General features: G+C 41.4%; 2 protein-coding genes across 12 annotated transcripts in view; one reads left to right on the top strand and one right to left on the bottom strand.

Moving 5' to 3' along the window:
• Positions 1-9,502: 9,502 nt before the first annotated feature.
• Positions 9,503-21,362, bottom strand: si:ch211-141o9.10 (probable endonuclease 4). Of its 5 annotated transcripts, none has more exons than XM_017705491.2 (8): positions 21,334-21,362; positions 19,371-19,577; positions 19,086-19,295; positions 18,248-18,427; positions 11,113-11,244; positions 10,838-10,942; positions 10,457-10,586; positions 9,503-9,677 (listed from the first exon to the last, which is right to left on the bottom strand). In XM_017705491.2, exons 2-8 carry the CDS (start codon positions 19,555-19,557, stop codon positions 9,620-9,622), a joined length of 1,002 nt encoding a protein of 333 aa, XP_017560980.1. In that variant the 5' UTR covers positions 19,558-19,577; positions 21,334-21,362; the 3' UTR covers positions 9,503-9,619. The 5 variants fall into 5 exon arrangements, with proteins under 5 accessions (XP_017560980.1, XP_017560981.1, XP_017560979.1 ...); XM_017705492.2 differs by lacking the exon at positions 21,334-21,362 and adding an exon at positions 21,063-21,323 and having other exon boundaries at positions 10,838-10,921; XM_017705490.2 differs by lacking the exon at positions 21,334-21,362 and adding an exon at positions 21,063-21,321.
• tnrc6b (trinucleotide repeat containing adaptor 6B) overlaps positions 20,310-23,125 on the top strand; it is a 20,715-nt gene continuing 17,899 nt past the window's right edge. For 4 of the 7 annotated variants that reach the window (XM_037544328.1, XM_017705489.2, XM_017705488.2 and 1 more), the window contains exons 1-4: positions 20,312-20,612; positions 21,854-21,941; positions 22,264-22,285; positions 22,600-22,950. In XM_037544328.1, coding sequence (XP_037400225.1) covers positions 21,885-21,941; positions 22,264-22,285; positions 22,600-22,950 — 430 coding nt within the window. In that variant the 5' untranslated portion in view covers positions 20,312-20,612; positions 21,854-21,884. Of the gene's footprint in view, positions 20,613-21,725; positions 21,745-21,853; positions 21,942-22,263; positions 22,286-22,599; positions 22,951-23,125 lie in introns of those variants that run through there. The other 3 variants (XM_017705485.2, XM_017705486.2, XM_037544327.1) reach the window with 3 other exon arrangements.

Raw genomic sequence — 23,125 nt, 5'->3', positions numbered from 1 at the left:
TGCTGAAAAGGAAGTGTGGAACATTGCATACTGTTTGCACTTCACAAATACAAGCTGCTATACATAGTGGACGAGGAGGAACCAGGAGGATCTGCTGCAGTTTTAAATTTCAGATCGGAATGAGAACAGCATTTTTGTACAATGTTATTTTGATCAGGCTTTTTGTGCTGTGCATCTAAGGATTTCAAAATATAATAAAAATAACTGGGCATGTTATTATTAACTTTAGCTAGCATAAACTAACTACTAGCCATTTAGTGCAAAATGCAAGTGTTTGTTTTTAGATGATGCTACCCAACAAAAAGCCATGCTCTAAAGAGAGAAATACATAGTGAAAAGTGTAAAAATGGTACATAGTACATAGTGCGCACTAGCCAGATTGAGACACAGAGACTTGGCCAAGCTAAATAAACATAGATTAATAACGAGGAGTTCAGAGTTCTGGGGAGGTGGATTTTTGAGCATGTTGCCAAGAACATGACAGTATGACTTACTGCATCTGTTTCTTTTGCTTTTGTTTATGTAAAGCACATTTTATCTGCTATATAAATAAATTTGCCTTGCCTAGAAATGGTTAAAAGTATGGCCCGTAGTCATAAGAGTAGTAGCAGCAATCTTGAAACCTGATTTTTTTCTGTACTTGTACTTCATTTGACATTAATTGACAACTTTGAGGCAAATTAGTGGAGTATAAACTTCCTTTGCAAGTTTCACCCTTTCTCACTCTTTTCCTGTCATGCTCTACTTCTGCATCTTTTTCCACAGAGAACAGTTTGTTCACAGAGGCAGACTGTTTTGTGGTTACCAAAACGGTTACCAAGTGTTCACAGGGCCATGCTGGAGCCTGCGGCTGCTGTGTATGTGATGGCTCGTTTGAGGCTCCATGGCTCCATGCCCAGTTTCTGCTCTCCAGAACATTCCATGGTCAAGAGTAGGAGTGCAGAGGCACAGAAGGCCATATACAGTTGAAGCATTCAAACTCCCACAAATTTCAATCGTATTGAAATTTACGTATATCCTGTTTCATTTAATTTCAAATAGAACAAAATGAGTAAAGTAATTCAGCCATGCTGCATAGATTACAGCTCAGTCTGAGATAAATCCTATATGCATAAACTTGATTACATAGCTTATAGTCAATGTGAATCAGAAATCATAACATATTCCGTCGCATGACATATTTGACATAGTACATGAAATACAGTATTAGGGAGAGTGTTCAAGCTAGCGGAGTGTTTTTGCTCAGTGATAGGTAAGGATATTCCAGAAAAACCCATTTAAAAAATTCAGCACCTAATTGTTACTTTTTATTATTAAGTGAATTGTTATTCCATTATTGTGACTAACTAAATCTGTGTTTTTCAATTAAAAGCCATTCATTTGAGCTAATATCTCATAATCTGAGATGTTTTCTTATTATCTTGAGAAACTGTCTTTATTGTGAGAAGTTTTTCCTTATATTCAGAAACTTTTTCATTATGTTATGAAACTTTATTATATTAAAATAATATTATTTCCAAATAATGAGACTATGTTTCAAAATAATGACTTAGTATCTCAAAATAATGACTTAGTATCACAAAGGAGCACGTCAACGTAGAACTTTTTTCAAGAACAATTTTAAGAAAAAACTTAGGTGAAAGTGGCTGATTATATTTTAATGGAATAAATAATTTTGTTCTTAAGGTGAATTGAGCTTAACATGACCAGGCGCTGAACAGAAAATCAAAAAATGTCCGGTTTGAGTTCAGACTGAAAAAGAAAAAAAAACACCAACTTTGCATTTAATATTCACCATTTGCACTTGTGAAGGACAGCAAGCCAGAGAGAGAGAGAGATAGAGAGAGAAAGATAGTTAGAAACAGGTAGAGAGAGAAGGAGAGGCAGCTTCCATTTCAGTCCTTTAGATGACATGTATATGCTCTCTCTATTGCCACAACTTAGACTCACTCAATACTGTCCAGCGCCTTAATGACGTCACATAACACGTAAAATATAATTACAGACCAACTATATTTATAGGCCATCACATCTTTCGAACAATGAACAGCATTTGTCTGTGAGCAAAGGTCTCACTTACATTTAACTGGATTCACATCCTGCTTCAGACCAGCTGCCCATGCCCCAGCTACTGCCACCTGCCTTGGACTAGCTGCTCACCCTACACTACACTTTTCATGGACTCCTAGCTATGACTACTACTAATACTACTACTATTAATATTAGTAGTATAATAACTTTGTAGGTAGCTTGACCAGAGGAGGATAGGTACCCCCTTGTGAGCCTTGGTTCCTCCCAAGGTTTATTCCTCCTTTCCTTGCCACTGTTGCCCCTGGCTTGCTCCACTGAGGTTTTTTACATTCATACTAAAACTTTGTCTTTACTGGAATTCTGTGACAACATCAGTTGTAAAAAGTGCTATACAAATAAGTTTGACTTGACTTTACTTATTATTATTACTTGACTCCTTATTCTACATCACATTAGATGAAGTATATGGGCTTTCATATTTTTGTGATTATTTTGTCAAAGAATGATGACATTATTTAGCATTGTTTGTGGCACTCCAACAGTGGGGGAAAAAACAGACAACAAACTAACAAAGAAACAAGATTTGCAATATCAAGTGCTTATTAGCATGCTTTTTTTCGGAAAATCCTTTTTATAAAGGAAAATGAATACAGGGCAAAACAAATCAAGACAAACAAATACCCACTCCTAGTGTGGTTTATTCTCATTCTTGAATAATGTGTGTTATTCATTTATACGTTTCTCTTATTCTGTCACATTTACATCTTTGCTTGGAAGTCAGGCACATACCTGACCTTAGACCTTTTAGAATGGGGTAGCCAGGTTAGATCCAGATATTTTTTTGGGGTGGCACACTGCTTTAAAAAATATATAGCACTACTGTATTATAATGACATACAAAACTTGATGCCCCCAATCAGGCGTGCAACTACATACTTTCTGAGGTGGATGCAAACATATTATCGCGCCCCCCCCAAAACCCCGCCCCTTAACTTAAAGTGACTGAAAAAAATTAAAATTAGAATCAAATATTTAAGCAGGCAAGCTAAAATAAGGAACTTTATAAACAGAATACAAATTAAATGGTAAGAGCAAAAAACAAGCAATGAGGATTTAATTAAGAAGAAATAAAATAATTCAGAATAAACTGATAAGTGGACAGGCTAAAATGTAGCGCAATAAAATAGAGATTAATAATTACAATAATAAAATATAAGCACAAAGAAAGAGGGTTAAAACACCAAGTTTATATAAAAAAGTAAATTATGGAAATAAAATAAGCAGTAAAACAGAAGACAGAATAAATGAAAGGAAGAAATAAATTATATAAAAAGGTAAAAGGTGAAAAGTATGGAATAAAATAAATAAAAAGGTAAAACAGAAAATTAAATAAATAAAAGGACAAAATAAATAAAAATGTAAAGGAAAACTCAACTAAAACAGTTACAGGCTGAATGTGGCTGAATGTGGCTAGAAACTAAGAGTTTAAGATGATTTAGTGACACCAGCGAGCTGAGCTTTAGACCAGGCTGCCACGGTTAGGATTTTAACTAGAATGTTGACTAGCTAGGTTAGCTAGCTAAACAGGCTACTATAAAGAGCTATGGCTTGACTAATGTCACTCGTTTTGAAGTTAAACCGAGAAAATAACCAGTTCAGGGTTAATCAGGTCGTAGCTGGAGAACCAAGTTTAGCTTTAGCGTTAGCTTGCTGCCTCACTGCTATCATTCATCTGGCTGGCTGGGTAATATTAATATGGCTAGCCTTAGCTAGCACAGTAACATACATCTTAAACTGAAAAGGCAATCTCTTCTGATTGTGTGAATCTATTCACGGTGAAGTACGGGATCTTTGGGGAAAATATGGAAGGTTTGACCTCTATTAGATTCCTTTATTTTTGAATAAGTGCATTTGGGAACGCAGCAGTGAGGCAGCTTTGCTAGAACCCAGTGGTCCAACGCTACTTTCGTACCCTACAGTCTCGTTTTGGTAGACAAAGGTGACGTAGGTGAATAAATCAAATCAAATCAAATTTATTTATATAGCGCTTTTTACAACTGATGTTGTCACAAAGCAGCTTTACAAAAATGGGAATCACAGCACAGAGAATCAGACAAAACACTGTACATAATATACAGATCCCCACAAACAGAGCCAGAGTCACTGATGAGAATTTTGAGGCTGAAGTGTTGCTGAAGTTTAACAAGGACTCTGAATGTCATGTCTGTGTATACACTGATCAGGCATAAAATTGTGACCACCTCCTTGTTACTACGCTCATTGTCCATTTTATCAGCTCCACTAAAGAGGTGCACTTTGTAGTTCTACAATTACAGACCATCTACAATTGTAGTCCATCTGTTTCTCTGTATACTTTATTAGACCCCTTTTACCCTGTTCTTCAATGGTCAGGACCCCCATGGACCCTCACAGAGCAAGTACTATTTGGGTGGTGGATCATTCTCAGCACTGCAGTGACACTGATGTGTGTTTATGTGTGCTGTGCTGGTATGAGTGGATCAGACACAGCAGTGCTGCTGGAGTTTTTAAACACTGTGTCCACTAACTGTCCAATCTATTAGATGCACCTGCGTTGTCGGTTCACCTTGTAGATGTAAAGCAAGAGATGATAGCTCTTCTCTTGCTGTACAGTGTGAACTAATCATCCTTTAGTCCTTCATCAGTGGTCACAGGACGCTGCCCACAGGACGCTGCCCACAGGACGCTGTTGGCTGGATATTTTTGGTTGGTGGGCTATTCTCAGTCCAGCAGTGACACTGAGGTGTTTTAAAAACTCCAGCAGCACTGCTGTGTCTGATCCACTCGTACCAGCACAACATACCACCACAGTGTCAGTGTTACTGCAGTGATGAGAATGATCCACCACCCAAATAGAACCTGCTCTCCATGGGAGTCCTGAGCACTGAAGAACAGGGTAAAAGGGGGGTAACAAAGTATGCAGAGAAACAGATGGACTACAGGCTGTAGTTGTAAAACTATGAATTAAACCTATATAGTGAGTGGAGCTGATAAAACAGACAATGAGTGTAGAAACAACGAGGTGGCCATAATGTCATGCCTGATTGGTGTATCTTGCTGAAATGTTTAAATTGGAGCAGTTTTATTTCAACAGTTGACGTTTTGCACAAAATTCTCTGGTTTGTATCCAGTTATTTTTGTTGATTTTTGTTAGTAAAAACCTGAAATGATTGACTTTGCCTTTAGTCTTAATTTTTGTTGGATATCATGCCTTTGGGTGTGTAAGTTTGATTGTTGTTTACACTTAAACTCACTTTTTGGTGATTTTCTTGTACATTTGCAGCTTTTCAATTGTGTGTTTCTTTCTGGCATGTGACTAAATGCAGTGTCTTGTTCACACTATCAGTTGGGCTTGTTTGGTGTGTCAGGTGGAGATTCACAAACATTCTGACAATCACCCTTTGGAAGTAGCTAAAAAGCAATGCACTACTTTTAAAAAAAGTAGCTAAAAAGTAGCCACTACTTTTTCTGGAAAAGTAGCTAAATTGTAGCTAGCTACCCATTTTGTAAAAGTAGCTACAAAGTACCTAACTACAAATTTTTCAGAAGCTATCCCAACACTGTAATTTTTAAAACTGCATTTTGTTTTAACTGAAATAAATTAAGTCTGTTGTACATGAAATTCAACCTGTCCAGGGTGTATCCTGCCTTCTGCCCAATTATCACTGGGATTGGCTCCAGCAACCCCCGCAACCCTGAGGGAGAAGCGGCTTAGAAAATGGATGGATGGATGGATGAAATAAATTAAGTCTGTTGTATATGAAATTCAACCTGTCCAGGGTGCATCCTGCCTTCCGCCCGATGACCACTGGGATTGGCTCCAGCAACCCCCCGCAACCCTGAGGGAGAAGCAGCTTAGAAAATGTGTGTGTGTGTGTGTGTGTGCACACATGAAATTCAGGAAATCCCACATATTGCTCAACAATTTGAAGGGAACATTTTTGATGATTTTCTACACCCAAATGGCATTTTTGAGTAGAATTAACTTATTGCTATTTAGTCTGTTGCTGTGGCAACTTTGAAACCCCACATTAAAAAAAATACTACATTTCTGTTAGTTTTAATATTTTTTTCTCATTAAAGTTGCTGAACAAATGTGTGAAACTGAGTGAAACTAAGCTGTGGAATACAATTACATATTTGTTTTGTTAACACGATTTTATTAGATAAAACTTATATTTCTTTCCCATTGGCTATTGGCTCAGTCTGTTTGTATATTGAGTGTTTCTTTCCCTTTGTTTTACTACCTGTCAATGGACATTCATTCCACCCAGGCTGCCTTTCCTTGGGCGTATGTTTTTTATATACGCTTTACTCAGCTGCCTGACATGGTGTTGTTGGCTAAGAGTGAAGGTTATCGCTCTCTTTGCTGATAAGTGGGCGTTTGTTTCAGTGAGTGACCATGTTCACAATAAAGGTTAACTCTTTGGCGTTTAAGAAAGTGGGTAATATCCCTTAAATAATTACTTTGAGTTACACAAACATATGTTTGTGAGCCTAACTCAAAAAATAGTTATTCTAACTCAGGTTTTTATCACACATTACTTTTAAGTTCAATTCAACTTATCCAGGCTTACAGTGAACCCTGCTCAACACACATTTACCCACCTGTTTGCTCTGCAAATTGGACCATCACATCAAGGTGCAATATAAAATGCAGCATCATCAGACTCTTCTAACTGGCTAGTATTTACTGATGGCAGATTATCATCGAATGGCATTGAGTGTAAGAATAATTCCTAAGACAGGCACTTATCACTGCTGAAATTTTATACTGAGACATATTTCCTGCCTCATCTCCTCAACTGCTGTGAAAAAAACTACAAGTTCAACCAGAGTTCTCACTTTCCAGGAACACTTAATGAATGTTTAGTTGTCAAATTATACATCATCCTAGTTTGGCCTTAGCTCAGATTGTTCCCATGTTCACATATCGCACGGGTGGAGCAATGAGTGGAATGGAGTGGAGTGGAGTGGAAGACTACAAGCCACCGAGCACTGCGCCATCCACCAACAGTGCTTCACTCCCTGATGAGCTGAACCACTTTTATGCTCGCTTTGACCGGGGTAATAAGGTGACATGTTTAAAAAACGATCCTCCACCAGACGATAATCCACTTGAACTTTCCAACTCGGATGTCAGTCGCATGCTGAGCAGGGTGAATGCACGGAAAGCAGCGGGCCCTGATGGTGTACCTGGCCGTGTGCTAAGAGCCTGTGCTGAGGAACTCTCGGGTGTCTTCACACACATCTTCAATGTCTCGCTGGCCCAGGCAGCTGTCCCATCCATCTTCAAGTCTGCCACCATTGTGCCAGTGCCAAAGCACTCAACTGCTTCAGCCCTGAATGACTTCCGACCTGTTGCACTCACCCCAATCATCTCCAAGTGCTTTGAAAGACTAGTTCTTTCCCACCTGAAGCTCTGCCTACCTGCTACGCTGGACCCACACCAGTTCGCATATCGGAGCTATAGATCCACTGAGGACGCCATCTCCACAGCACTACACACTGCACTGACCCACCTGGACTGTCAGAACTCTTATGTGAGAATGCTCTTCATTGATTTCAGTTCAGCATTTAACACAGTGATCCCGTCCATGCTGATATCCAAGCTCAACCATCTGGGCATCAGCACATCACTTTGCAACTGGATTTTGGACTTCCTGACTAACAGACCCCAGTCTGTTAAATTAGGCAATCTCCATTCATCACACATCACCCTGAACACTGGCGTTCCACAAGGCTGTGTTTTGAGTCCGATACTGTACTCCCTCTTCACCCATGACTGTGTACCTGTTTATGGCTCAAACACCATAGTCAAGTTCGCAGACGACACCACGGTGATAGGCCTGATCACAGATAATGATGAGACGGCCTACAGGGACGAAGTACAGCATCTCTCCTCATGGTGCCATGACAACAACCTGGCACTCAACACGCACAAAACAAAGGAGATCATCATGGACTTCAGACGGACTAGGAACCAGGCTCACACCCCCATCTCCATCAGTGGAGTTGCAGTGGACCAGGTGTCCAGCTTCAAGTTCCTTGGTCTCCACATCTCCAAGGATCTCACCTGGTCCTTGAACTCCTCCGTCCTCATCAAAAAGGCGCAGCAGCGCCTTTATTTTCTACGGAGCCTCAAGAAAGCTCACCTGTCTCCCAGGATCCTGGTGAACTTTTACCGCTGTACCATTGAGAGCATACTCACCAACTGCATCTCTGTATGGTACGGCAGTTGCTGTGCTGCTGACCGCAAAGCACTCCAGCGGGTAGTAAAAACGGCGCAGCGCATCACAGGCACCGATTTACCCACCATCGAGGACATATACCACAAACGCTGCATGGGCAGGGCAAGAAACATCATCAAAGATGTTACCCACCCAAATCATAGACTTTTCAGCCTCTTACCATCTGGCAGGCGTTACAGGAGCCTCCGCTCCCGCACCAGCAGGCTTAGGAAAAGCTTTTTTCCTGAGGCGGTTATCCTGACGAACGCTACACAGTCACTTTAAAAAACTGCACTTCCAACACCTTCTGCACTGATGATATACTTCATTCATACAACTTTCATTTGTATTGCTGCTCCCTGATCTGTACAGTATCTATTACATCTACATGTCTATATTTGTATACGCATGTGTATATAATAACCTACATTCATATTACTGCATATCTCACTTTATGTATGTGTTATGTATATATGTATATTATATACTATATATTCAATATGTACATTCCTGTATATAAACATAATACACAGATAGATAGATACATATAACACTGCATATATAACACTGTATATTTTATATTGTATGTCTCATATTTTATATTACATATTTCACATTTCACTTATACACACATGTATATAACAGTTATATTTATGCACTGGTCACTGTTACCACCGCACTTTATGTAAATAATGTTATATATTGCACTTCTGGTTAGATGCTAACTACATTTCATTGGCCCTGTACTTGTACTCTGCACAATGACAATAAAGTTGAATCTAATCTAATCTAATCTAATCTAATCTAATGGTGTTTATTGCAGGTCATTAGCATTTGTGTGTGGTCTGGCTAGTTGCCTTTTGTCTCCAAGCAGCTGCACCTGACCAGCAACATGGGTGGGGGAGGTATTTAGGAGCAACTAATGAGAAACAAGCATGACAAGCAGGCAATATCAGAAGTGTTATGTATTGTTCATGAATTTGTTTCACATAAAGGAAAAGAAAAAAAACAGAATGACAGTGAATTATTCACAACATGTACACTACAAATGTAGATGTAGTGTCAGCAAAGCCTTTATTTTAGGCTTTTCTGCAGAGCTCAGTTTACTCCTTTTTTTCGGGTTATCTGCTTCCTCTGCTTCTTTAAGGTTAGATTCCCACAAATTAAATTGCCACATAAGAACTTACACCAACAATAAATTATTCAAGTCCAAGAATGCCATTTGTGTTTATTATATTTTTAAAACAGAAAATCACTGTGAACAGAATACAACATGAAAGAATGGGCTCTTTGGTCTTGTGAAGATTCCTCTAGGTTTTCTAGTCCTCACAAAGGGAATAGAGAAGCTGTATTTGCTCAGCATACTCAAAACCTGGGCTGTGAACACAGGGCCAAAACAAAATCGCAGTAAATATCAAATTAAAATCTCTTCATTGTTAAAGTATACAGTGCTCTCCACAAATACCAGCACCCCTGAGCAAAACACAGTGTGTTTTAAAAAAAAAAAAAAAATGTTAAAAAAAAAATTTTTTTTGCTTATCCTTTTAATCTTTCAGGTGTACTAACAAGAATCTAACATTTTGAAGTACAATGATTGGGAAAAAGCTAAATCTCATCAGGAAATAAATCTGTGTCACAACTGCTGGCACACAATTTGATACTTAGTGAAGCCTCCCTGTGCAAAGATAACAGCTCTTGGTCTTCTCCTATAATGCTTATAATGTGGCTGGAGAACACATGGCCAAGGCTCTAGATAGAGAATCTCTCCAGATCCTTATTTACAATACTGATATCAATACCCAAATGAGCTTCTAAGCAAGCACTGAATCACTGAATGAAACTGTGTGCTGTGAATGTCCTAACTAGTCACAGATTAATGTGCATATTTGGATGAATCAAAGCAGTCACATGGTCTAATAATTTTGGTTAAAATAAAGCAGGCCAATCCTTACCACATCGCATAAAGGGTTATTTAGAATACTTACTAAAATATTTGTATATTTATATTTAGAATTAGAGTTTAAGAATGCATGACAACATTTAAAATCATTACAATCACAATCTATATTAACATAAACCACAATATGTAACAATATAATAACCAACAGGTATTTTGTCCATATTGTGCAGCACCATATCACTTTAGTGAGAATTACCGGCCAGGTGTCTCAAGTATGAGAGGGATGTTGTCCAGTCGAGGCTCATTCACAATGTCTCGAAATGCTGAGATGCCAATCTGTCCCTGCCCAATGTCCTCATGACGGTCTAAGTGGCAGCCCAATTTACCTTTAAAAGTCATGTTAGTTAAATGGAATGGCAATATGAAGTTGTTCCTGTACCAATGTAGGAAAGCTTAATAGCTTTCCTACAAGTATAAAGATGATATTCAAAGGAATAATAATGACAACTCTAAACAGGATCTTTTATGTAACTGAAGACCGGACTCTATGAATTGGTAGACTATCACTGTTTAATATGAATTGTAAACGGCTTTTCTGCTCATGTGATAAAATAAGTGTTACATAAAATAAGGACACCTTTTGAGTCATTGAGATGAACTGCTCTTAAGTAATTCAGTCCAACCACCTGGTCAAATTCCTCAAGCATAGACTTCACCCCTCCTGTTGAGGAAATATCATAACCTGCAGAGACAGTTTTTTAAATTTTAAAAAACATTGTATAATGTTATGTCCAATCACTGACATGAGCTACAGGACTACTAAAATGAATGTTTGATGTATTATTTAATATATTTTCATTCTAAAATATTTTGATTTCAATTACAAGAAAAAAACATGCTTTAACTCCTTACCTGCTGCAAATGCATGACATGTGTCTAGACACACTCCCACACGTGTCTTGTCTCGAACGAGATCAATTATGCTCTTCAGCTCATTAAACTGTCCACCCACAGTACTTCCCTGTCCACTCATGTTTTCAAGCACTGTTGAGAGATTAGTAGAGAAAGAGAGAGGGAGAGGGAGAGTAGTAAAAAGGTAATACATGTTGAGTTTTTAAGGAGTACACACAAAATGACAAAATTTTATGAGGACATTGTTTTCAGCTTTTAAATGTATTCAGTTCCAAAAGTTCAAGTGTGCCAGCCTCTCAAAATACAAACAACACATTTACATTACATATATTAATCCCCAAGATGTAATATGATCATCGTTGTTAACAGCTTATTCCAGATAGGGTAGCAGTTGGGAGAGCAGAGAATCCCAGATGACCCTGTCCCCCGCAACTTCCTCCAGCTCATTCCCAGGGACCCCAAGCTGCTCCCAGGCCAACTTGGAGATGTAATCCCTCCAGCGGGTCCTAGGACGACCCAGAGGCCGTGCCTTGTACACCCCCACCAGCAGGTGTCCAGGGGGCATCCGAATCAGATGCCCGAATCACCTCAGCTGGCTCCTCTCAATGCGGAAGAGTAGTGGCTCTACTCAGAGCTCCACCCGGATGGCCAAGCTCCTCATCCTATCAAATAGAGTGTAGCCCGCTACCCGGCGAAGAAAGCTCATTTCTGCCACTTGTATTCACAGTCTCATTCTTTCAATCATTACCCACAGCTCATGACCATAGGTGAGGGTCGGGATGTAGATCAATCGGTAAACAGAGAGCTTTGCCTTATGGCTCAGCTCCCTCTTCACCACTACAGTCCAGTACAGTGACTGCATTACTGCTCCTGCCTGTCCCAGCCTGCGGCCGATCTCACGATCCCTCTTCCCATCACTCGTGAGAAAGACCCCGAGATACTTAAACTCCTCCACCTGGGGCAAGTCCTTTCCCCTTACCTGGAGTGGGCATGCCATCCTTTTCCAGGCTAAGACCGTGGACTCAGATTTGGAGGTGCTTTTCTGCCTACCAACCGTTTCACACTCAGCTGCAAACCGCTCCAGTGAGCGCTGGGGGCAACCATGTGATTCAGCCAAAAGATCAACATCGTCTGCAAATAGCAGAGACACCACCCTCCGGCCTCCACACATAATGCCCTCCTGACCTTGGATACGCCTTGACACCTTGTCCATGAATATCACGAACAGGAGTGGAGACAAGGCACAACGCTGCCTGAGCCCAACGCTAATACTGAAAGGGTCCGACTTAATGCTGAGTATACGAACACAGCTCTCATTTTGGGAGTACAGAGATCAATTGGCCCGGAGTAGTAGCCCCGGTACCCCATACTCCCGGAGGACCTCCCACAAGATATCTCAGGGAACCTGGTCGTAAGCCTTCTCCAAATACTCAAAACACATATAGACTGGGTTGGCAAACTCCCATGCCCCCTCAACAATCTACAATAGGGTGAAAAGTTGGTACATCGTTCCACGGCCAGGATGGATTTCGCATTGTTCCTCCTCAATCTGAGGTTCAACTATTGGTCGGAGTCTCCTATCCAGCAGCATGGCATAGACTTTCATAGGGAGGCTGAGCAGTGTGGTACCCCGATAGTTGGCACACACCTTCCAATCCCCTTTTTTAAAAATGTGGACAGCCACCCCGGTCTGCCAGTCCAAGAGTACTGTTCCTGAGGTCCATGCAATATTGCAGAGGTACGTCAGCCACAACAGCCCCACAATATCCAGAACCTTAAGCATCTCCGGATGAATCTCATCCAGCCCCTGTGCCTTGCCACTGAAGATCCTGCCAACTACCTCAGTGACCTCCACCAGGAAAATGGAGCTTGACACGCCAGAGGCCTCCAGCCCCGAGTCCTGTGAGGGAGGCATGTCTCCCGGATTAAGGAGTACTTCAAAGTGCTCCTTCCACTGACCGACAATATCCTCATTTGAAGTCAGAGTTTTTCCACCCCTGCCAAATACAGCATGGGCATAGCCACCCCGACCACTCCCGAGTCGCTGGACAGTTGTCCAGAATCTCCTTGAAGCCGACTAAAAGTCTTTTTTGATGGCTTTGCCAAACTCCTCCCACGCCCCTGGGTTTTGCTTCTGCCACCGTTGCGGCTGTCACCCTTTTCGCCTGCCGGTACCTCTCTGCTGAGTCGGGAGTTCTTCGGGCCATCCAGTCCCTAAAGGCCTCTTTCTTCAGCTTGACTGCCTCCCTCACCACTGGTGTCCACCAGTGGGTTCTTGGGTTACCGCCCCAACAGGCACCCACAAGCTTTTGGCCACAACTATGCCTGGCAGCTTCCACAATGGAGGTTTTGAACAGGGTCCATTCAGACTCCATGTCCCCTACCTCCCCCAGGACATGAGAAAAGCTCTCCTGGAGGTGGGAGTTGAAATCATTCCAAACAGGGGCCTCCAACAGTCGTTCCCAGCACACCCTCACTATTCGTTTGGGCCTACCGGGTCTGACCATTAGTTTTCCTTGCCATCTGATCCAACTCACCACCAGGTGGTGATCAGTTGACAGCTCAGCACCTTTCCTTACCCGAGTGTCCAGGACATACAGTCCCAATTCAGATGAAACAACAACAGAGTCGATCATTGACCTCTGACCCAAGGAGCTCTGGTACCATGAACACTTATGAACATCCTATGTTTGAACTTGGTGTTCGTTATGAACAATCCATGCCTGGCACAGAAGTCCAATAACAATTCAGCATTCGGGTTTAGATCAAGCAGGCCTTTCTTCCCAATCACGCCTCTCCATGTCTCCCAGTCATTGCCAACGTGAGCATTAAAGTCCCCCAGTAAGACTATAAGTCTTTAGGCAGGACCCTTTCCAGAACCCCGCCCACTCACTCCAAGAAGGCCGAATACTCTGACCTGTTGCGTGTGCTTATGCACCAAACAACAGTCAGTTTCCCTCTCTGCGATTTTAATTCACATTGAGACGACCCTCTTGTCAAACTCCATCTGCACAGCTGCCAGCCGGGGACTCGGTATCCCCACTCCCTCCTGGCACCTCTCAGCCTGTGCAACCCCTGAGAAGGAGAGGGACCAAACCCTATCAAGGAGTTTGGTTCCAGAGCAGACACTGTGGGTGGAGGTGAGCCCAACTGTATCTAGTTGGTACCTCTCATTCTCCCGTACACGCTCCGGCAAGGGCCCCCCCCTCCAATCTCCCACTGCCTGTGCAGCACTGCACTGCTCCCCCCATGCTGGACCTTGTGGGTGGTAGGCCTGCATGGTCCTTGCCTCTTCGGGCTGAGCCTGGCCGGGTTATGTGGACTGCCCGGCCACCAGGCTGGCTCCAGGGGTAGGTCCCTATCCCAGGCAGGTTACACGGTATTCTGTGCCCATTTTTTCATGGTTGGTTTCTTGGATATGTAATATTAAAATATTACTGCTGCATTCTGGCTAGATGTTATGATGTTTTATGTAATTATTTATCTTCAGACTTCTTCTCTAAGACCCATTATGAAGTGATTTGATAAAAACACAAGTAGCAAGAAAACATTACGCTTCAAATTTGATCAATTGCGAAACAACTGTACCTTTTTTTTGGTGTCATGGTGGAATACATAATACAATTCAGAAACGTTCTATGCCACAACATAAAAATTGTATAGACTACGACTGTATTTATATTAATAAGTTATCTGTTATAAGTTCAGAGAGGAGAATTATCACTGTGCAATTTCTTCAGAGTTTCTCAAATGCAATGCTAGAGGGAACTCCCAAGTCTAAAATTAATGGGTTAAGATGGAGCATTTCAGCAAAATCATACATTATAACAGCTTAAAATATTTTAACGTCGTTGTTATATTTTTGACGGGCACCCTCTGGCATTCTGCAGTCCTGTTTTTGATAGAACGTGGGAAATAGTACATTTTTATGCTTCCTCTGGTGTCTGGAGAATATATTCCTGATTCTATAGCCCAGTAGGGGTGGGAATCTTTAGGCACCTCTCGATTCGATTACAATTTGGAGGGCTGCGATGTGATTATAAAATGAATATCAATGCATGTCGTGCATCTTTTTTTTCCCGTTATACAGGACTTCTATTTTCTCACTGTGTGAGGACTTAGTAGTTTTAAAGCAAAGTATTTGTAATGATCCATAATGAATTTACTTCCAATATCTTTTATTAATAAATCAAATGGAAGTGATCCAGAAGGTTGTCACTAATCTGCGCTGTTATGGTAAGAAGATCCAGTGGTAACTGATGTCGACGCAGCACGTTACAGCCGTCCTACCTGTTTAATTCAGTGATTTTATAACTTCAGCTTTGGTCTCGTTGTAGAGAGTCATGGGTCACTGTGTCAGTAAAATATCTTTGAGACTGAAAGCTGAATCTTAGCTCCAAAGTGTGCATCATAGTGTGAAAACCCTGGTTCTCAACAACTAAGAAATTATAGACTACAGATACACAGCAACGAAGTCTCACCTGGCTAGTAGCTACGAAAAAGCGCAGAGATTTAAGATGAACATTTAGAAACTAATGGACTTTTGCATTTACAAGCAGCGCAGTTGGTTTCCTGGAACGTTAAATCTGCGACAAGAGACTGTCAAACCCTAAAGTTGTGAAGAAGAAGTTGCTTCTCTTTCGAATTTCCCCATTCCACCTTAAATGGTGCAGCAGCTACATTTGGTGCCTCAGGCAGAATTTAAGGTGAGACAGGAAAATTCAAACAAGAAGCTGGAGAATAAGAAGCAACTTCAGCCTCATAAAACAGCCAAATGATGAGACATTTTACAATAAGCTGCTCTACTTCTGAGGAAAAGTTTCCTGATGGAAAGAGGAAGAAAGCAGCTATAGCTGAGCTAACTAAAGCTTAAAGCAGAGCAAAGTATGTTTATGTTCATATTTTTTAGCCTATACTAGGGCATTAACACATACTGGGCATTAAATGTGGCTCTCAAGGCGATTTGATTTTTGTGGAAAGGACACAATGGCTCTTAACATTTAGGTTGTGACTCCTGACTCCTCTGTAATGCAGAGGGAGCCGGTCGATTTCTCGCTCATCCAGTGTTTTTGTTATGAGCCGCCACAGACTGTCCGGGCGCTGCACATACCCACTTCCAAATTCCGCTTTTTATGTTCCGTCAACATTATGGTATAAATTTAATTTAAAGTAATCGATTTTTGACATTTATGAATCGAGTCAGAATCGCTCATGTCCGCATTGCCATGCATCCAAGAATCAATTTTTCCCGAGATTAAAGAAAGACTGATGGATTTATAGCCCCTTATGTCAGAACAAGCAAGGCCAAACAGAGAAATTGATGTCTTGTGCCCATTCTTTGCAATAAATTCAAGACTGTTTTAATAAGTATTCACCAACAGACTACAGATTATTTTAAGACCAAATTTGACAAAAAAAATTTAAATCCACAGAAAAATAAAAAAGCTACTTGTTCAAAAACTGCAGAAAAACTAAAGACTTGCATTTGGGAAAAAAAAAATCAGTTTCTATGCTATGCATTGATGTCAAATCAATATTTGTTAAATAGTACCAACTCATGGCCAATTAAGGTCAAACTGTATAGGCAATTACACATTGCTTATGTAGACACATCACTCAATTTGTGTGAATGATTGGTCAGTACAAAGGTCTCCATCTCCAGTGCTCTCCAAATGCCTCTTGAATGCTTATTGGCCAGTGGTGACCATACTTGTCCAATGACTGAGATATCCTTAACATCCATCCATCCATCCATCATCTTCCGCTTCTCCGGGGTTCAGGCCCAGACCTCCCTTTCCCCAGCCACTTCCACTAGCTCCCTGGGGGGGATTCTGAGGCGCTCCCAGGCCAGCTGGGGGCGATACAGTCACGCCAGCGTGTCCTGGGTCTTCCCCGGGGTCTCCTCCCCGGTGGACCAAGGGAGGTGGTCCAGAAGGCATCCTAACAAGATGCCCGAACCACCTCAACTGGCTCCTCTCGACGTGGAGAAGCAGCGGCTCTACTCCGAGTCCCTCCCGGATGACCGAACTTCTTACTCTATCTCTAAGGGAGAGTCCAGACACCCTGCGGAGGAAACTCATTCCGGCCGCTTGTATTCGCGATCTCGTTCTTTTAGTCATTACCCAAAGCTCATGACCATAGATGAGGGTGGGAACATAGATCGACCAGTAAATCAAGAGCCTTGCCTTATGGCTCAGCTCTTTCTTTACCACAACAGACCGGTAAAGAGCCCGCATCACTGCTGATCCAGCAAAAATCCGCCTGTCAATCTCCCGCTCCCTTGTACCATCACTCATGAACAAGACCCAGAGATACTTGAACTCCTCCACTTGAGGCAAGAGCTCATCCCCGACCCAGAGAGGGCTCTCCACCCTTTCCCGCCTGAGAACCATGGCCTCGGATTTGGAGGTACTGATCCTCATGCCGGCCGCTTCACACTCGGCTACAAACCGATCCAGCGAAAGCTGAAGTTCACGGCCTGATGTCCCCAATAGGACCACATCATCTGCAAACACCTTGAGGTCACCAATCCGGACACCCTCCATCCCCTGACTGCCCCTAGAAATTCTATCCATAAAAATTATGAATAGAATCGGTGACAAAGGGCAGCCCTGACGGAGTCCAACTCTCACTGGGAACGAGTCTGACTTACTGCCGGCCATGCGAACCAAACTCCTGCTTTGTTTGTACAGGGCCTGAATGGCTCGTTGCTTGGTCTCTTAAAAAGAAAAAAGTAACTACACAATCCGGGAGGTAGAATAAAGCTCACTACAAGCCTGTCTGCTTTCAGGGGGTTGCCCGCCTCGGTTTGGGCACAACACAATTTTTGTCAAAACACCTCAATTTGGAGTGTGTTATTAATTTTAAATTATGTTATGCATGTCTGCAAGTCAGACCATCAAGATATGACTATAGTCTTTTCTGTAATCGCTAACCTTAGCACAGTAGCACGTCTTTTCCGACTTGCCTAGTTTTGATTAGCTAGAACAAAGCAGTGCATCTCAATAATGTAGCATATAGTTATTTTTAACAAATGTTCTACAAATCATGTCCAACCTTGTAAAAGTAGCTATGCGAGTGTAGCACAAATAGGGCAAGTTACAGTAGTGTTGTAGTTGAAAGCAGATTGGTTTACCAGTGACAATAGCAGGTGTTTGCTGGTGAGCATGGTTTATAGCTTGGGCAATCCTCTTGATGCACTCCTCTGTGCTAGAGCCCATGGAGGCCCCTGGGTGGAGGTTAAACTGAGTGAGGCCCAAAGCACTGCAGCGGCTAAGTTCATCTACCAACATGACTTGGCTCCTAGCAAACACATCTGAATCACAGCACATAAGGAGCAGAAAGGTTAACAACAAAAACATTTTTTTTTTGCACACAGGCACTAGTAGATTATTATTCATTCACTTGAAATGTAAGGTAATTTGATGGTACATAAAAATGAAAATTAATCCATCTGAAGTGTTTTAATTTCACATTTGCCATCATCATCATCTGCAGAGCAAATATGCAGAAGAACTGCTGACCAGAAAGAAATTTCATGCTTGACTTACTTGCAAAAGCTCAGCTCAGCAAAAAAACAAAAACGAACAAAAAAACAAAAACAAACAAACAAAAATAAACACAATATTTAGCCCTTATCACAAATCTAGTAAATCAGCCAAGACATATTTGACATCCAAAGTTTCTTTAGTTTTAATTTGGATCTATAAGACTAAGGTAAATAAGTAACTGAAAATTGTAACCCCACGTGTTATCACTGAAATACACTAAATGAAAGAAACAAACTTTGGACACCAAACGTCTTGACTGATCGACTACATATGAAGCAAGAGGGAAATGGTGTGAATTTGATTTTTGGCAACAATCTGTAGAATGCACATGCTGAGCTGTTAATTAGATCGTTAGGTGCGTTTGTACAGGAAAAGCACCAAACTGAAGAACCACACCATAAAGTGTACACGTGCAAGACAAACCTTCTTTGGGCGATCCACAGTTCATCAGGTAAGATCCGTGTGGCAGAATATGAGCCGAATCAAAGCCATGCTGAGCACAAGCCTCCTGGAACTTGACTGCCACATCCGGATCGAGGGCAGGTCTTTGCCAGCAGCGCTGGGAGCCCAAAAATAAGCCAAAACTGCGACCCCCTATGTCCACACTGGCTTCCACTGCTTTCCATATGCCTCCTTTAAATGTGGATTATTATTACATATCTTACATTTTACTTAAATTACATTATATGTGTGCTGCATTTAGCCAACCTGCTATAGAGACATGAGCCCCAATGAACTTTTTTCGTCCTTTGGTCCTGCCCTTCTTTCCTCTCATCACGTCATTGATCCTGCCTTCCGAAGGTTTTTCTGCACGACTTGTATCTGCGATTTCGTCCACTTTCGTAAGATTTTCTTCTGCTTTCCTCCTCTTCTCTCCTTTTCTTCGTGGACCCATGCTTGCAGGTCTTCGACTTGCTGAGGGACGCCAAATAGGAACGGCCAGTTGTATGCAGACAAATTGACGTTTAGCGTTAAATCAACACAAATGACATTATGTCGAAAACCATAAACACAAATATCCTATAGGTAACCGTGAATATTAAGTCACTTTTGGTGATTTTATAATCAGTCATTTGCATGCTAAAGTGATCACACAGCGCCACTGTGTGGCTTCTTATTGATACACATTTAGATAAACCCTGATCAGGCCCTTAGGGAAATTCAAAATGAGCAGCATTATCACACCTATAATTAAATACTTTTTCACGTTGTTACGTTTTATATATGTTGCCATGTGTCAATAAAGGCTTTTAATATTTTTAGGGGTGTTTCTTTGCTCTGGGATATATTTTGTACATTAGATTTTCTTTTTTACCACTGCCGTCATGAAATCGTTACTTTTTCACAGTCTTCCATCTAAAGACTGGGCACAGATTCACACATAATTCTTATACTTACAGTTTAAGCCGTTTTATTTTAAATACAGTTCGCTATATTGGTAGAGAATTAAAAACTCCAAAGCACGTTGCTTTTTGAAATATGACGTCAATGCTTGGACAGCCTTTGATGAACGTGTGAAGGAAATAAATATCTGTTTGCGGTAAGGGTTTGTAATCAATAAATAAAAAGACAGAGGACTGTCGGTCTTAGTCAGTAGCAATCTGCGGACTTTTAATACTGAAGGTCAAAAACTTCCCTTTGCTGCCCCCCTTCCGTCAAAGCTGCTCAGACAATTCACACCGAGCAGTAAAATGGCCGACCGTCAACCAACTGACTTTTCAGCGCTTTAAAAACGATTTTGCATTTGTTCTTTTCGTTTACATTAGCGTATTACAATACATCGTTACAAAACAGCACTGCACAGGAAGCATTTCCGTAATTAGCTGCATCATTGCATTCTGTTAATTGAGTAACTGTATTTCAAGCTGCCTCGAATGCCTCAAAAGCTAGACTTTCGCACTGAAGCACTTTAGCAGTAGCTTCCAAGCTACATTTCATGTAATTCCTGAGGTAAGTGGGTTTGCTTCAGTGAGTAAAATTGTTTATGTATTATTCGTTACACCGACCGCATTCGTGTGCGTTAAAGGAACGAAAGATGGATGTTTTGTGACTGAAAAATTCGAAGACTCGATATTTTCGACGACAGGAGGCTGTCTGGTTAGGTAGCTAGCGTAGTTTAGCACCGTTAGTTAGCTAGCCAAGCCACTGCAAGCTGCTCGGTTTTTCCAGCGTTAACTGATCGCGGAGCATTTTCTATTTCTGACTACAGGGTCAATATCAGCATTAACATGAAAAGCCTCATAGGTGGATGCCAGAAATGTTTGGGTGAGGCGCGGGTAGTGGACAGTAACGTAGTGCAACAAATTGGCTAGCTGGGTAGCTAACTAGCTTAGCCGGCTGATTAATGCGATTTGTGGTATGGTGCAGCTTTGGAGCATCATATGTTTGATATTTGCTTACCGCTGTAAGTTTACATGAAGATTCCCCGTTTAACAGCCCTCGAGAGGATCAGCGATATTGAACATTGATTAAAGCAAGCCGTTTGGGTCCGCTCTGTACAAAATACGCTTCTTCAGTATACTTGAAGTCCTGACAGTGCGGAAATTATTATTATAACTTGGTTGATCTAACTTTGGCTAGTTATCGTACGTTGAGAGGTGTCTGAAAAGCCGATTATTCTAGATTTGTTTAATATACGGACTTTGTTATTACGTTATTACAAGCTACGCACCGTCTTGTGCCAAATGGCATGCAGGAGGAAATGGGCGGGTGAACGGAGTGGCAGCAGTGTCAAAATATATAAATTAATTCACACGTTAACTGTAAGCTACGATGTGTGTTTTTAGTGCTGGTGTTCATTGATAATGTTTTTTTTTTTTATCTTAAAAAGACGACTTGTAGCCAAGAATTGCTTGGCATGAGTTGCAAGTTGTGAGGCTTTTTAAGATGTGTATAGAAATACATAACTACCGCAGGCTAAGTAGCTGTCGGGGTTTACAGTGTTCGTCTTCGCAGTTAATCTCTCTGGATGAGAGTACACGAGCTTAACTACCATTTTAACAACTAGGCAAAACCTGGTCACTACCGCTACCTGCCGGGTTCTACGACAGGCCGTCGTCAGAGCCGTTTTCATATTTCTCCTGTAAGGGTGTTAATTAAACACATTTCATTGCCTTGTTCAGTTACGTTTCATAATGAAATGAAATGGAATGGTGGAATCGTGAATTTCAATGCTTTTTTTTTTTTACCAGAAAAGAGTATCAGGAAAGGGAACAGCAGTTCATGGAAGACAAGAAAAGGAAGAAAGAAGATAAAAGGAAAAGGGAAACCTCACAGAAGGTGAAGATGTTGATGTGTCATCAGTACATGAGTCATATTTAATGTACCTCATTTTTGCTTTAAAATTGTAATGGTTTGCTTTTGTTTCTTTGTAGTACATTTGCTGATGAAACAGTTTTACTTACAGTACTTCTGATGTTTTGTTATTAGTGGTCAGTGGTGATGAATGCTTCAATGCACAAACCCTAAAGAGTAGCAAGAAAACTCATGGTCATTAATGATGATTTTACTTGATTTCAGAATTTTTAATATTAAGTATGCTTGTGTGTTGTTACCAGTTTACTTACTGACTTTTTTTTACATTCTACTTTTTCTATTTCAGGTGGTCGAGCAAAAAAACAAAGGTATTTCACAATTTTACATGATCTAAATTTATGACCTCTCTGTCTGTGTGTCAGTAGTTATGTCTTGTGTTTATTTGAAGTAGCAAACGTATTGCTTTGTTTGTGTGTGTGTATGTGTCATTGTTATTGGTAGTTTTTTGGCTGTAATATTGCCCTATTGATTGTATGTTTCCAGTAAAAGTTTCAGTTGTGTACAGTTTGTTGCTTTTTCATTGTTTATCAGCTGTCTTTTATGAGTAATTGAAATGTGTATGCCCCACCTCCTTTTTTTCCTTTTGAATTTATCTCTCTTTTTTTTATTTTTTTTATTACAGTGCCAGAACTGACCAAGCCCGCATCTGCCCAGTCTCTTGCCACCCCCAACTCTGTCTCCCCCAACCCTGGCCCTGTCCCTTCTACAACCTCCTCCATTGCCACCCCGGCTGCTGGCGCCCCCCCTCAGGGTGGGAACAATGCTAAGCGGCCGGTGGTGGCCAACGGACAGCCCTCCCCCAGCACCCAGGCCCCTCAGCGCTACATGCCCCGTGAAGTGCCCCCTCGATTCCGTTGCCAGCAGGACCACAAAGTGCTACTGAAGAGGGGTCAGCCACCACTGTCCTCCATGCTGCTGGGGGGAAACAGCAGCGGGGGAGAAAGCCCCAATGCAACAGTGGCTGCTGCCTCAGGTAACAATGGCTAATACATTAATAAAGAAAGCAGTAACCGTTGACATTTGACTTGAGTGGAAACAGAATGAAATTTGAAACTTCATTTGTTATGCTTTGTGAGAGAATCTTGAAGCCATTTCCTTTCCTAAACCACCCAGCGTTTTTGTGGTTATAAAGTATGCATAACTTTAAT

The sequence above is a fragment of the Pygocentrus nattereri genome, chromosome 13, assembly GCF_015220715.1.
Source record: "Pygocentrus nattereri isolate fPygNat1 chromosome 13, fPygNat1.pri, whole genome shotgun sequence".
Lineage (NCBI taxonomy): Eukaryota > Metazoa > Chordata > Actinopteri > Characiformes > Serrasalmidae > Pygocentrus > Pygocentrus nattereri.
Note: the sequence above shows the minus strand (reverse complement) of the source record. Positions and strands in the feature narration are given on the sequence as shown.